This window comes from Chionomys nivalis, chromosome 26, assembly GCF_950005125.1.
Source record: "Chionomys nivalis chromosome 26, mChiNiv1.1, whole genome shotgun sequence".
NCBI classification, from domain to species: Eukaryota; Metazoa; Chordata; class Mammalia; order Rodentia; family Cricetidae; genus Chionomys; species Chionomys nivalis.
Window position 1 is genome coordinate 1,448,753 of NC_080111.1, and position 14,563 is coordinate 1,463,315.

Genomic DNA, 14,563 nt, shown 5'->3' on the forward strand with positions numbered 1-14,563 from the left:
GATGAAGAACAGAAAAGAGTAAGGCCCATTTGCTCAAGGTTTGCTGTGTATCTTGAATTCAAATCTTGCACATTCCTGTCTACTTAGTGGGTTTGACTTTACTCTGCACTAGGGGGCGTTTGAGGATGTCATGAGTAGATAGGAGTGCTTCTTTGTAGGTCTTTGTCCCCTTTGACTCCTCACCATTGTTCCTACAATACAAGGAGTACATGAACATCAAATGATATTCTCCATCTCTCCTCTCTTGCACTTTGTCGTCTTTGGGACACCATAGCACTTGCCAGAGTCCTACAAGTGAGCACCCCGTCTCTAATGGTAACTGTTAGAAAGCTCATCTTCCCCCGGAGCTCCGAGAGTGAGGTTGGCAGTGGAGATACACTTCCACGTTAGCAGAGGAATGATTAGTTAGAGATAGGCCTCGTGAGATAGGCGCATGGGGGCGGACTCAGCGAGTGCGGGGCTCACAGCGCTAATCTCTTACTAGAAGATGAGGAACTCACCGTCACTGTTTTTATTGACCGTTCTTAGATCAGGAACTCTAGCAGGAGAGAGGAGAATTGGGTAAAAGTGTCCTTGAGACTTCATGGCTGGTCCTGATTGAAAAAAAAAAATGAGTTTTAGAGAAAAAGAAAAATGCCTTTTCTTCTACGTTGAAAATTTCTTATAAAAACATTCATATAAAGCTTAAACCTTGATAATTAATGTCTATGGATATGAAAGCAATGACCCATATATCCCTTTGCCCAATGTATGGAATTCACTTACTTAAATTCTTGCTACATTGTACCAAAAGAGGAAGCTTTTAAAATGCTCTTTCATAGATTTCATAGATATTCAGAGCTGCACATAACAATATTACTGGGCATGGTGGTGCACACCTTTAATCCCAGCACTCAGGAGGCAGAGCCAGGTGAGTTCAAAATCTGTGAGAGGCCAGCCTGGCCTACATAGTAAATTCCGGGCCAACTAAGGTGATGTGGAGAGACCCTGTCTCAAAAGCAGCAATCAAAAAGCCAAATCAAAACAAAACAGAGAATGTGTGTGTGACTCAGAGGTAAAAACCAGCTGAGCTTATGTGAGGCTCTGGGTTTGATCCCCAGCATGGAAAAAGAACAGCATTTATGGGCTGAAAGACACTTAAGGAAATGCTCAATATCCTTAGTCATCAGAGAAATGCAAATCAAAACAACTCCGAGATTCCATCTTACATCTGTAAGAATGGCTAAGATCAAAACCACTTATGACAACCTATGCTAGAGAGGATGTGGGGTAAAGGGAACACTCCTGCATTGCTGGTGGGAATGCAAGCTGGCACAGCTGCTTTGGATATCAGTATGGTGATTTCTCAGAAAATTAGGAAACAACCTTCCTCAAGACGCAGCAATACCACTTTTGGGTGCATACCCAAAGGATGCTCAATCGTGCCACAAGAACATGTGCTCAGCTATGTTCATAGCAGCTTTGTTTGTCAGAGCCAGAACCTGGAAACAACCTAAATGCCCCCGATCAAAGAATGGATAAAGAAAATATGGTACATTTACACAATGGAGTACTACATAGCAGAAAAAATAATGACATCTTGAAATTTGTAGACAAATGAATGGAGCTAGAAAACACATTGAGCGAGGTAATCCAGACCCAGAAAGACAAATATCATATGTACTCACTCGTAAGTGGCTTTTTGACATAAAGCAAAGAAAACCAGCCTACAATTTACAATCCCAAAGAACCTAGACAACAATGAGGACCCTAAGAGAGACATACATGGATCTAATCTACATGGAAAGTAGAAAAAGACAAGATCTCCTGAGTAAACTGGGACCATGGGGACCATGGGAGGAGGTTGAAGGGGAGGGGAGAAAAAAGGAGGGGAACAGAGAAAAATGTGTAGCTCAATAAAATCAATTAAAAAAAAGAATGGTGTTTATAAAACCTTGGGAGACTGACAATAGCTGAAGCTATTTTAATAGCTGCCTTCCCATGAAAGATGGCAGGGAAAACCATCCTGTGCTTTATAATGGAACAGGACTCAGGTACGTGCAAAAAGAAGGGATGAGTCTCAGGTCAAGAATGTTGATTGAATTGTACCAGAGAGATGGCTCAGAGGTTAAGAGCACTGGCTGTTCTTCCAGAGGTTCTGAGTTCAATTCCTAGCAACCACATGTGCAATCTGGTGCCCTCTTCTGGCCTGCAGGCATGCACGCAGATGGAACACCGCATACATAATAGATAAATAAATCTTTAAAAAAAGAATATTGACTGAAAAACACAAATTTCAGAAAAATAGTGACAGTCTCTGCGCAGTATGTACAAAACAAATAGCCATGTTGTTTAGGGATTCAAATATGAGGGAGAGACTGGCCAATGGACCAACACAGCTCAGCTGTAGGACGCCATCAAGAGGGAAGGGAAAGGAGGAGCAGTGGGGTACCCCTCCTTTTATCTCAGAGGCTTAGAAATTTGTGGGGGAATGCTGAGGACCAAACCCAGAGCTTGGACAGGCTAGGCTAGCATTCTACTGGGTTACGGATGTGTATATGAAGCAAAGTTATTAAAATGCATGTAGGTGTTCACTAAGTATGTTTATTAACACATCCACAGATATTTTATAATATTCTTTTATGCCTACTCAATATTTAACCCTAATAAGATAACAAGGGACTGCTGGGTGGTGGTAGTGCACACCCTTAATCCCAGTCCTAGGGAGGCAGAGGCAGAGGCAGAGGCAGATGGATTTCTGAATTCAAGGTTGGCCTGGTCTGCAAAGAGAGTTTCAGGAGAACCAGTACTACACAGAGAAACCCTCTTATACGTTACCCACCCCCGGTCATCCTGAATACAACTGGGGTATGTGCCGATCAACTTTAGAGGTCACTGGAGTCATGAAACAGGACAAAACTTTCATCTCTAAAAAGTAGACCAGGAAAAAAAAAGAAAGAAAGAAAAAAAAATGAAATAAAAAGCAGTGACTTCAAAGTAAAAAAAAAAAAAAAAGTAGACCAGGGATGGATGGAGCAGGGACCGGAAAGCTCAGCCAGGCCTCAACCACTCAACCGCGGAATAAGTAAGACCATTGTCACTTACCCAGAGACGTGTTGCCTGAAACTACAGGGGCTTCGGGATGCTTTGCCTTCAGCGCCAAGAGGTCTTGGAGGGTTCCTGGAGAGATCCAGGTAATTCTCTCCCCGTAAAAGGTCAGGGTTTGTTTTTCTGGGTTCTCGGCCATCCTCTGAAGACAAATGACAGGATAACGTACGGCAGTCACTCTGGGCCACCTGTTCCTGGGTGGGTTGTGTCTTTCTAGGAAGACTTCAGGGTTTCGGGTCCACTTACCCAGAAAGACACTCTTTTGTGTCCCCTGGCTAAAGTCTGGATGCTTGTAAGTAGATGGTCTTTGAGGAACAAGTAATACTATGAACTGGCGCCTGCCACGGATCATCTAGCATGGGCTAATTCAGCATTAATCCAGTTTCCTGACTTTAAGACTGCAGCTGCACTAATGATCCTAAGTTAATAACCTCAGTCTGGATTTTCCCTCTAATATTCAAAACATTCCTCAGTGAGTTCTTGATATCTGCCCCCTCTTAGATGTGTCAGGGGCATCCCACATTTAATTTGCTCCAAACCGAGGTCCCCGTGTCCAGCCCTTCCCTCAGCCCGTGGAATGGAACCCCCATCACTCTCGAGATTTATCCATCATTGTAACTGGTACCCTCTAGCTATGCACAGCTCCGGGGTCAGGCTGGACTCCTGTTTTCTCCTCATCACGTCACATCTACCAGCAAGCTGTGTGGTTTTCTTTCCAGACATGCCCAGAGTCCTGTACCAGAGGTCTAGCCTAGTGTAGCCACTGCCCTTCTGCTTGGCGTTCATCCCCTGATGGGGAACAACCCTTCTTCCCTTCCTTTGCCTCCTGCTTTGGATGCTTCTTGGCTCAGCAGCTTGAAGGATCCTGATATGATGTCTGTAGGGACTTGTCCCTTCTCTAGGCAACCTCCCTCACAGTGGCTCTTCCATAGAGAGGGAGCCAAGCAGTGGGGAGTCCAGCATGACCTGCCCTGATGGCTCCTGACCGTCCCTTCTCCCTCTGCTCTGCCCAGGCTGGCTCAGTGCGGTCCTCCACTGCCCAGATAGTTTTTCTCATCACATCTCCTCGTGACCTGCTCCACCCTTCTTTCTAGAATTTCTTCAAGCATTGCCTCCTCAGAGGTGGCTTCTATGGCCACATCACTGAAAAGCGAGACCATCTGTAGCCTAGCTTCGTTATCAGCTTGGTGATGTTTCTCCTTTCTATTTATCTCACTGTAAAACTCAAACTCACAGAGATTCACCTTTCTCTGGCTCGGGAGTGCTGGGATTAAAGGCTTGTGCCGCTGTGTCCAACTTACAAATTCTATCTTTCACCTCTTATTTTGAGTATCATCTGTCTCTTACCAGATTATAAGCTCCTCCCATAGGGCAGTGTTTTTGTGAGCTTTCTTTCTTTCCATAGAGTTGGTACTTAGGACAGTGTTGGCATGTCGCTGAATGGATATACACACACACATACATGTATATACACATATATTCATTCAAATATATACATTCATATATAATATATAAATATGTTATATTGTATTATATATAATTATATAGAAATATATAATATAATATATGAATACAAATATATGTAAATATAATATAATATAATATAAATGAATATATACAAATACACATATATACACACACACATTTATATATGAATGAATAAGCATGCCAGAGCTCCCCCAGAAAAAGGTGCTGGGTGCTGGAGAGGGCTAGGAACATGTACTGCTCTTGCTGGGGACCTTACTTTGGTTCCCAGGACCCATGTAGAGTGACTCATAACAGCCTGTAATACCAGCTCCTGGAATCCTACACCTCTACAATGGGCAAGGACACTTAGGTGTACACACTCGTGCACAGACACACCGGCAAAGACATAATTAAAATCAGAAATAAACATTTAATAAGAGAGAGAAAAGCATTTTATAGAAAGAGGCGCGAATGCCTGAGAAGGAGAGTCAACACACACATGAAGGTAGCGTGGAGTGGGGCGCCCCTGTTTCTGGCGTGAAGAAACTGCCCTCAAAACAGGGGGCAGGGGAAGAATAGAGGAAGCTGCTTCTTGAACTCAGGGTAGGTCGTTCCTGGAAAAACATGGCAGATGCTTAGCAAAGCCGAATAGCCTGGACAGCCAACAGGGACACAGTGATGAAAATATTGGTGGGATGACATTTAAAAAGTCCCAGCTAAGGCCTAGGGAAGGTCAGCCAGGGCTGGGAAGAAGCAGGTTTCTGGATCCTAGCCACTACTTCTCCAATTTGACATGCCACCGGATATGGTAGATTGACAAAGCTGGGTTTATAATCGGATGTGTTTAAACAAGCGTGTGAAATACCCACGTTGTCTTACCAGGAGTTCTGGGGGAAATATGGGCTCCTGGGTCGGGTCCAAGGGCCGGAACTCCTCTTTCGCAAATAGCTCCGTGCAGATCTTTGAAGGAGAAAGAAGCAGACGGTTGTGTCAGTTCAGCTCAACTGGAAAGAGCACTGGAATTCTCGACGGAATTAGGCAAGATGCACGGGTCTCTCATTTTCCCCGAGCAGGGAGCTTAATCGCAGCTTAAAAGGGGAATGTGATTGCTAGGGAGAGACTAACTAGCCACTCATATGACACCGGAGGAAGGAAGGAAGGAAGGTCATTAGCTCTCGCAGAGAGCATCCTGGGAAATACCAAGACATCTGTGAACACGGCCAGATGTTAAAGAAGCTTGAGGACCTCCGCTGTGCTTACTGTCCCCTCCTTCACAACCTAAAGAACGCTCTGGGGGGAAGCCCACAGTTTCAGGGAAGATGACTCTAAACTAACCTTTCTGCATAAACACACAGGCACCACTGTTTACTGAATGATTTTTTACACCTATTATGTTATTTAATCTTCACGATAATTGTATAAAGAAAGCTATAATCTCCTATTTGTCTACCAGGAAATGGACCCATCTGGCATCCTGTCTCCCTCATATCTGCCTCAGCTTCGAGGGACAATTGTTGCCAGGAAACATTCGCGAGGAGATAAGAGAACAGGACTATGGGACGTGGGTGCAGGTGGGTGCCCATGAGTAGAGAGGAGAGTGACAGACATTGGGATTGACAGGTCTGGGTCACTTTTAACACCCTCCACCCCGGTGACCTTTTGCTGAAAAGTCTCTTAACCTTTCTAAAGAGTAAATGAGATAATGCTTATGTTGAAGGGTACTTGTGATGATTAGCTGAAATGCCCTGACATCTGCCATTTTCCACACCTTGTCTTTTCAGGAGAGTAAAAAATTAAAGTGCCAAACAATGAGTCAGCCCTGAAAAAAACAAAAAGTTCTCAACAAGATGTAGGCCAAGACATAACAGCTGTCCAGATAGAAGATGGTCAGAGAATAAGAGGAAGGGCACATCAGGGGCAGACACCTAGGCATGCAGCTGATGCCCCGGTGAACTGTGGTGTCTCACCCAGCCCTCGGCCTCCTCTGCAGAACTTTATAACCTAGTGTGTGTTATTGTAAAGAAACAATGATGGTTTACTTTATAATGGCATGTCTTCTTATGAACGAATACCGACATGTAGTCTTGTTGAAATACATCTAGACTCACCGGGCTTCATGTAAGCCAAGTGGTATCCAAGTGGGATGCCCAAATTGAATGCCCAAGTCTTCAAGGTTGGGAGTAGATTTTGGGATGTATTGGCTCTACCAAGTGTTGATCTGTGAGCCATTATGGGGGTGTGCATCTTGCCTCCTTGGAGTAACACCCCTCTAGTCCATCGCACACCTTCTTTAGAGAGGTGAGTGTGGACAAGCCGATCTAAAGGACACGAACATGGAGGAAGAGGACGAGGGGCAGTTTTCCCAGGGCGGCTCTGAGCTCTCTCACAGCCTGTGGGGTGGGCAGTTGGGCTCATCACCCGCTCTACTTGACTCTTGTGAGAACTCGCCAGTGGACCTTTGTGAAAATGAGCATCTCTCAGAGGGTAAAGCCGGAGCTGGGATACTGAGCTGGACTTCTAGGTGGCTGTCATTATCTTGCCCTTAGCTCCCTGAGGTGGCAGTGCTGTCTCTGCCTCAGCTCAGGGACAGAGGAGAGCAGTGAGAGCAGGGACAGCTTTAGAACTCCATTTCTAGCTGAGGAGGCAACTCATCCCTCAAGCAGTAGAAGCTCTTTTCTACCATCTAGGAGGTTTTTGTTTCCCTTTGGTTCCAGCCTTTCAGACTATGAAGGGGAAAATCAGATTGCGGTCTTTGTGTGAGCCCTCTGCAAAGGGCCTGGTTCCTGTCCGTACTTGGGAAGGATGCAAACAAAGAAAGGAGCCGCCCCTTGAATGCATACACCTGCTCCCAGAGCTGGGTAAGCCTTAAGAAACACACAGCGAGAGAATAAAACAGGGGGGACTCACGTTACTTTTGGCTTCAAGGGAATCGTCTTCTTTCTGATCCAAGCAGCATTTTCCTGTTCCTTTCTGCTGACAATCATTTGACTCCTGAGAACATGAAGTGCTTTATATGAACAATACTTTTGATAGGCAATTAAGGATGTTCCTTGAATAATATATACGAGACTTCAGCCTCTGAAGCCACTTTCTACTTAGACAGATAACACAAGGCTATTCTCCCTTTGCTTTGTTCATGCATTTTTTTAAAGATTTATCTATTTATTCTGTATACAGTATTCTGTCTGCATGTACACCTGCATGTCAGAAGAGGGCACCAGATCTCATTACAGATGCTTGTGAGTCACCATGTGGTTGTTGGGAATTGAACTCAGGACCTCTGGAAGAGCAGCCAGTGCTCTCAACCCCTGAGCCATCTCTCCAGCCCACCTTGTTTATTTTGTATAAAATAACATAAGCTATATGTCATATAAACAAGTTTTATAGAACAACACAATGTATAGAAGTCTTAAACAATCAGGGCCCTCTGGCATTTTGTATTTGGGATTGAGGTGTACTTATAGCTTACATTGCTATAGCGTAATCACTAGGTGAACATCGTTTATTGCAATCAGAACATTATGTTCACATGTTATTTTAGGGTAATTTCTAGTGGTAGAATACATATTTATGATATTTTTCAGGATGACCACAATACAGTCACTATAGCACATATACGGTTTGCAACATTGTTCTCTATCATTCATATGGAACCTCTCAGAAAGAGAAAAGCAAAAGGGGAGATCGCTTGGAAGAGCAGATGGCAGTTTTTAAAGGGGTTCCCACTTAGCACCTCCATTTCCATCTCTTGCAAACCACCTCCTTGCATTTTCTTCCTCGGACAGCTTCTCCCTCCTTGCATCTTGCGAAGCACTTCCAACTTTGAATTCCCTGGTGTTTTGAGCAGCTACTTGCTAACTCTGCCCAAGAAATAAGAGCAGTTAGCTGAGCAAGCAGCGTTTTCTCGCTCCCTTTAAACTCTCAGAATTCCTAGGATGGACATGGGCCAGTGGTGGCGAGGAAAGTTTGGGCTCAGAGGACAATAAAAAGCCTTAGGTATCCCACCTGGCTGGATTTTCTTAACCCAGTAAAGTATCCTGAGACTGACTGTCTGGCTACAGGCTGAGCTTTTGGAACTCATTTTTGGCTTTATCTCCAGAATCTGTGTACCAGGAGAGGCAGATGACAGCTACGCCTTCAGGGAAAGGAGTTGACTCAGCCTGTTTACCAGTATTTTATGCATGTTTTCACACTTACAGCCACAATTTGCTGGGTTTACAGTTTGTTCCTTTCGCTGTTTAGCATGTCTAATCTGGTCTCCTCTTGAGGCAATAGAAATCTGGAAGACACATGCCTAGAATACCTGCCTGACTTTGGGGATGTGGGACAAACCTGTTGTGCATTTCCAGGTGTATCTCTATTATGTGTGGAATTGAGGAAAATATAAACAGAAATCTTGACTCGTGGCTTCTGATTTCTCTTCCTATACGTCTCTTCATGGGGCCTCAGACGCCCGTGTGAATACCCAAGTCCAATGTCTACTTTCTCCACAAGGTGTTGCTCAATGACCACCCTCTGATCTTGTGTGCAGACACTGGCTCCTAAGACCATCCCTTGATTATCTCAGAAAGGGCTGCACCTCGTCTAAAGGTGGAGTCAAAGCCCTGTATGGAGAATTGTCCAGAAAAAACCTTATCACTTGTTCCTATGGACTCTCGAGAATAGCTGGATAAGAACCACAGGGGGCTCCTCTAAGATGTCTTTCCTTTTGTCTAAAGTTTCTTGCCCACCCCATCCTGTTCTCAGCAGAGGGCCATTGGACATGCCCGTCTAGAGTGTCTGTCAAATGCTAGCCATACTGCCAACAGCATTGCCAATATTAATAATTATCTGCTTGTTGAACTCTTACTAACTGCCAAACGAGACCCATTTGATTTTTACCGGGGAGGCACCCTCACTTCTGGAGGCCACACCCTGTGATCTTGGTTGGAGTGGATTTTGGCTTCGACGTTGCAATTTCAGCTTCCTTAACTCTTCAAGAATTCCTAGTTGGTTGGGTTTTTGAAAGGAACTTTCTTCATCGAAACACATCTTTGGTTGACTCCAAGCGTTTGTAGGCATCCCGTCGCCTGCCTTGGATAGATGCCTTTGCCAGCTGACTTCCTTCTATGGATCTAGACCACATCAAAGATGGTGGTAATGCCCACCTGGTTTTCAGGAAGATTCAGCATTCCAGTGAGCCCCCTCCTCCTGCCTCATGACTTTGTCTGTCTTACAGTCGGTTGTGATGGTCTTTACAAACCTCACTCTTGCATCCCCAGCTTTGGCCACTTGCCCTTCTCGTTCTGGCTCTGTAGGACATGTCTCCACCCACCCGTTCTTGTGTACTCACCGTGCAGAAGGTCCTGCCGCTGTCCAGAATCGGCCGATACCCAGTGCAGCGGCAGAGGTTACCTGATTGGAGGAGAAGCGTGGCTGTGAGCTTCTTGTTTCTACCGACTTGTGTTTTAGATTATTGTTTATTTATGGGTATGTGTGTGTGTAGATGTCCTTGGTTGGAGGCGAGAAGAGAATGCTGGATTTCCTGTGGCTGGAGTTATAGGTGGTTCTAAACCACCCCATGTGGCCACCGAGAACTGAACTCGGTTCTGGAAGAGCAAGCAGTCAGCACTTTTGATGACTGACTCATACCTCCAGCTACACTGCTGGCTTCTTTTAAAAGTTGAGATAGATCCAGTCCTGGGGAATAGAACCCAGGGCCTTGGGCATGCTAGGATAACATTCTGCTTCTGAGCTATGACTCTAGCCCCGATGTCTAGCTACTGACAATAACTGTGTTTCAAATTATGTAAGACAGTTGGATCCTAAAACAGAAAATCCAGGCAATTCCGAAGGTGCCGATAGACGGTCTATCTGGTGTGGCTAAGTCACTGCCTCCAGCTCACCTGGATAGATTGGTTAGGAACGTGTTTATGACTGGAACCTGCATATCTGGAGACAGGCGAAACCCCGCATTGAAGAGGCCAGAGAGCCAATCTGTTGAATGGTAAAGTCTGGAATCCTCCTGTTCCCAAGGATGAAGGCCTGAAGGTCATGGCGGGGAGGGGGTAGGAGGGGGTTAGGAGGGGAAGGTAGGAGGCGGGGTGGGGTCAGTATAGACTAGAGTTCATCTAGGGTGACCTGACTGAGAAGTTTGGGCTCAAAGGATATGAAAGCTATTGGGTTATTAAAGAACGGATAGAATTCTCAGAGCGGTAGGATTTCGGGACGGAGTGGAGCCTGGTTTGGAAAGAGTCATGTAGAACAGGAAGAATGATAAGTTGGGCTTGGCCATGCTTTAGGACTGAGGAGTTACTGAAGAGGGACCCAAGGAAGGCAGGACTAGGTGAGTTAATATGATTCTCTGATTGTTGTTATTATTATTTTGCTGAGGATCGAGCCCTGGGCCTTTGCACATGGCCGTCAGCCACTCTTATCTCTGAGCTTGTGTTCAGTTCTGATTTTCTCCACTTGAAAGAAGAGATAAAAGGAGAGCACTGGGAAGAACAAAGGAGAGAGAGAGAGAGGAAGGGCAGGAGAGAGAGAGAGAATGCCCATCAGCAGCTGACAGATAAGGAGGGGGGAAGGGAGAGGGAGAGATTGAGAGAGGGAGAGGGAGAGGAAGAGGGAGAGCAGGAGAGAGAGGGGGGGGAGAGAGAGAGGGAGAGGGAGAGGGAACAGGAGTGCCCATCAGCAGCTGGCAGATAAGGAACACCATCTGCCCTTACCTCACCTGTCTGTCTTTAACCTACAAACTGGTGATTGTTTAGGGATACACACGAAGGTGATGCTTATTAATCCAGTATGTTTATTAACTTAAAACTTAGGAATCTGGGGCTGGAGAGATGGCTCAGCAGTTAAGAGCACTGACTGCTCTTCCAGAGGACCTGAGTTCAATTCCCAGCACTCACACGGCAGCTCACAACCGTGACTCCAAGATCTCACACCCTCACACAGATGTACACGCAGGCAAAACACCAATGCCCTTAAAATAAAAATAAATAAATTTTAAAAACTGTTGCAAATCTACAAGATTCTTTCAGACAAGAGGCTTATTATGAATTGAAATATGCCCCCCAAAAGACACACAAAGTTCCAATCCCCAGAACTGTATTTGAAAATAAGATCTTTCCTGATGGAATCAGGCTGTGATGATGTTGTCCTTGATTGGGATGAATCTAAACCAGTGGCTGATGTCTTTGAAAAAGAGGGAGATTCATGACACAGAGACCCAAGGCAGAAAGGTGAGAGAGAAAGATTAGAGTTTTGCAGCCACAAGCCCAGAAGCGCCAAGGTCTAGCTGTGGCCCTCTGAGGCTGGGGGTGAAGAACGAAGGCTTTTCCTCTGAGCTGACAGACAGCATAGCCAGGGCTGAAAACTAGACCGCAGACTTATTGCTTCCAGAACTGGGAGAGAATTTCCTGTGTTTTGATTTGACCAGTTCATTGTGCTTTGGGCAATCTCATGAAATGGATTCAGGCCCTTGGGAAGCAGGTACTGAGTCATGAGAGAGAAGCATGGTGGCCCCTGTGCTGTGTGCAGAGATGACACCTTTTGCTGTTCCTGCATGGCCTGTTTTAGAAATAACTGTGGCTTGGAACTTGAGCGGAGCTGGGATGACATTGGAGATGGCGGAGGGGAAGCCGGAAGTACCTTTCCCTTCTGCCTGCCTCCTGGGTCAGACTTACCCCCCAGGGCTTCCATGAGCTGTTCCTCTGAGGGCTGTGGGTGGTTCCTGAGCAGGGCATACATGGACATCACCATCCCGGGGGTGCAGAATCCACACTGGGTGCCGTGGCTCTTGGCGATTCTCTCCTGGAGGGGTGCATTTGTGGTCACAGCCCTGTATGTCTAGTGTCACCAGTTACCTCCAGGGTCCACAGCTTATGCCCTTCTGGGCACATGTGCCTCACCTCTATTTCTGTACACCCCTTTTTCAGGTATCCCAAAGGCATTGACTCAGAAGCCACATCTTATCATATTAATTGATTTTCAGGGTCAAATACTCTGGCCCTTCTATTTGGGAGTTAGCAGTGTGCAGCCTGCTCTCCCTGTGAGAAGAGCTCTCCAGGAAAGAGAGAGCTATTAGTTCTCTGACTATAGTGTGGATAAGTTTCAAAACCGTTTTTCACAAGTACCTGCAGCTTTCACCTCTTAAACTCTCACAGGAGGCTGTGTGGTTCTGATTGGCTTGGAGACCATCGCTGACTCCCCATGTCCCCTTCTTTAATGTTGTTTTGCATTGGCTCAAAGGGAGCTCAGCTTCCAAAGCCTGAGGATTTTGGTCTCTGTTATTTAAAGTGTGGTCAGTGGTCTGGAATCACTGGTTTCTTCTGGGAGACTGAATGGAGGGCAACACTCAGGACCCTGCTCCAAATGTCTTGACTCAGAATCTGAATTCTCAGCAAGCTCCTGGTGAGCTTGGGAAACTTGGCTCTAGATTTAGAGTATAAACACCCAGGATTCCAGCGTGTTGACTTTGCTGTGTCTTATATGACTTCCTAGCAGACTCGGGGAGACTTTTCTGGGTCCTTCATCTTAGCTGCCCTCTTTGGCATCAAATCCTACATGGTTAATCCAAGGGACACTTGGGCTGCTCCTGCCTTCAAAGAATGAATGTGGGTTGATCTCACTGTGATTCCCCAAACTTCTGTGACAACGACAGGGACATTGATGCCAGTGTATGCCATGCTACCTTCAAATCCAACTTTGTTCCTTCAGCAGCAGCAGGCTAAGTGGTTTTTTCTTTGTTGTTGTTGTTGTGGGGAGTGATTGGCCCCACCTGGTATCCAAATTCTGATTTTACTCCTAAAACCTCTATGCTACAGGGAATAGTCCCCAAATTTTATCCTCTTAGTCTTGGGGAGTTACTTTTTAGTATGACTCTGTCTGTCTGTCTGTCTGTCTGTCTGTCTGTCTGTGTCTCTCACTCTCTCTCTATATTATATATATAAGTTTGATGTGTATGTGTGTGTCTGAGTAAAAGCATGTGCGTTATGTGTGTGTAGTACCTATAGAGGCCAGAAGAGGACACCAGAGTCCCTGGAACTGCTGTTAGAGGCGGATTAAGCTGCCATGTGGGGTGCTGGGAATTGACCTCAGGTTCTCTGGGAGAGTAACCAATGCTCTTAATCACTGAGCTGTCTCTCCAGCCCTGGTGTGGCTTTTGGATACAGCATTTCTTGTATTTCAGGCTGTGCTTGAGCTCTCTGGGTAGTGGAAGATGACCTGGAACTCCTGACCCTTCTGTTTCTACTTTCCCAGCACTGGAGTTGCAAATATGTAACTCATGCTAGGTTTGTATGTCATCCCAAGGACTTCATGCATGCTGGGCACACACTCTATCAATAATTACGTCCCCAGCCCCTCAGAGGCATTTATGCTATAGCTTGTGTTCAGTATCTACTCCAGTTTGTAGTACAATAGGTATCAGGCAACGTTTTTAAAATCTTGATACTATTATATTATATTATATTAATACTATTATATTTCTTTCTTTTTTTTTTTTTTTTTCGAGACAGGGTTTCTCCGTAGCTTTTGGTTCCTGTCCTGGAACTAGCTCTTGTAGACCAGGCTGGCCTTGAACTCACAGAGATCCGCCTGCCTCTGCCTCCCGAGTGCTGGGATTAAAGGTATGTGCCACCACCGCCCAGCACTATTATATTTCTTTAAGTAGAAAAAAGTAATGAGAGATTTACTTAAATGCAGGTGGGTTCTCAGCTTTCTCTGAAGTCACTGAGTGGATGTCATCTTCCTGATCATCAAGGGTTTCAAACTCCCCGTGTTCAGTTGTGACCTCGAAGGCAGAGGTGGCACAGTCTGCACGCATTCGGTAAGATGAAGCTCAGAAACGGAGAGGTTAGAATGTACGCTTACCTGCACCGGGTGGAGCCTGGTTTTGATGCTTCCTATGCCTTCCACGGTGGTGACAGCAGCCCCATGCAGGGAGCACAGGGGCACCAGACATGCCGTGACAGAGAAGTGTCTTTGTATGAGAAACACAAAGAAAACCAGATGAAGTGGCGGTACT

At 45.6% G+C, this 14,563-nt stretch overlaps 1 protein-coding gene across 2 annotated transcripts in view; it reads right to left on the minus strand.

The window, feature by feature from the left end:
• Positions 1-14,563, minus strand: part of LOC130866959 (aldehyde oxidase 2) — a 73,923-nt gene that overhangs the window by 53,737 nt on the left and 5,623 nt on the right. For both annotated transcript variants that reach the window (XM_057758627.1, XM_057758626.1), the window contains exons 4-10: positions 14,410-14,518; positions 12,222-12,348; positions 9,887-9,948; positions 7,462-7,545; positions 5,434-5,514; positions 3,085-3,229; positions 501-593 (exon numbers count right to left, since the gene is read on the minus strand). In XM_057758627.1, coding sequence (XP_057614610.1) covers positions 501-593; positions 3,085-3,229; positions 5,434-5,514; positions 7,462-7,545; positions 9,887-9,948; positions 12,222-12,348; positions 14,410-14,518 — 701 coding nt within the window. The remainder of the gene's footprint in view (positions 1-500; positions 594-3,084; positions 3,230-5,433; positions 5,515-7,461; positions 7,546-9,886; positions 9,949-12,221; positions 12,349-14,409; positions 14,519-14,563) is intronic.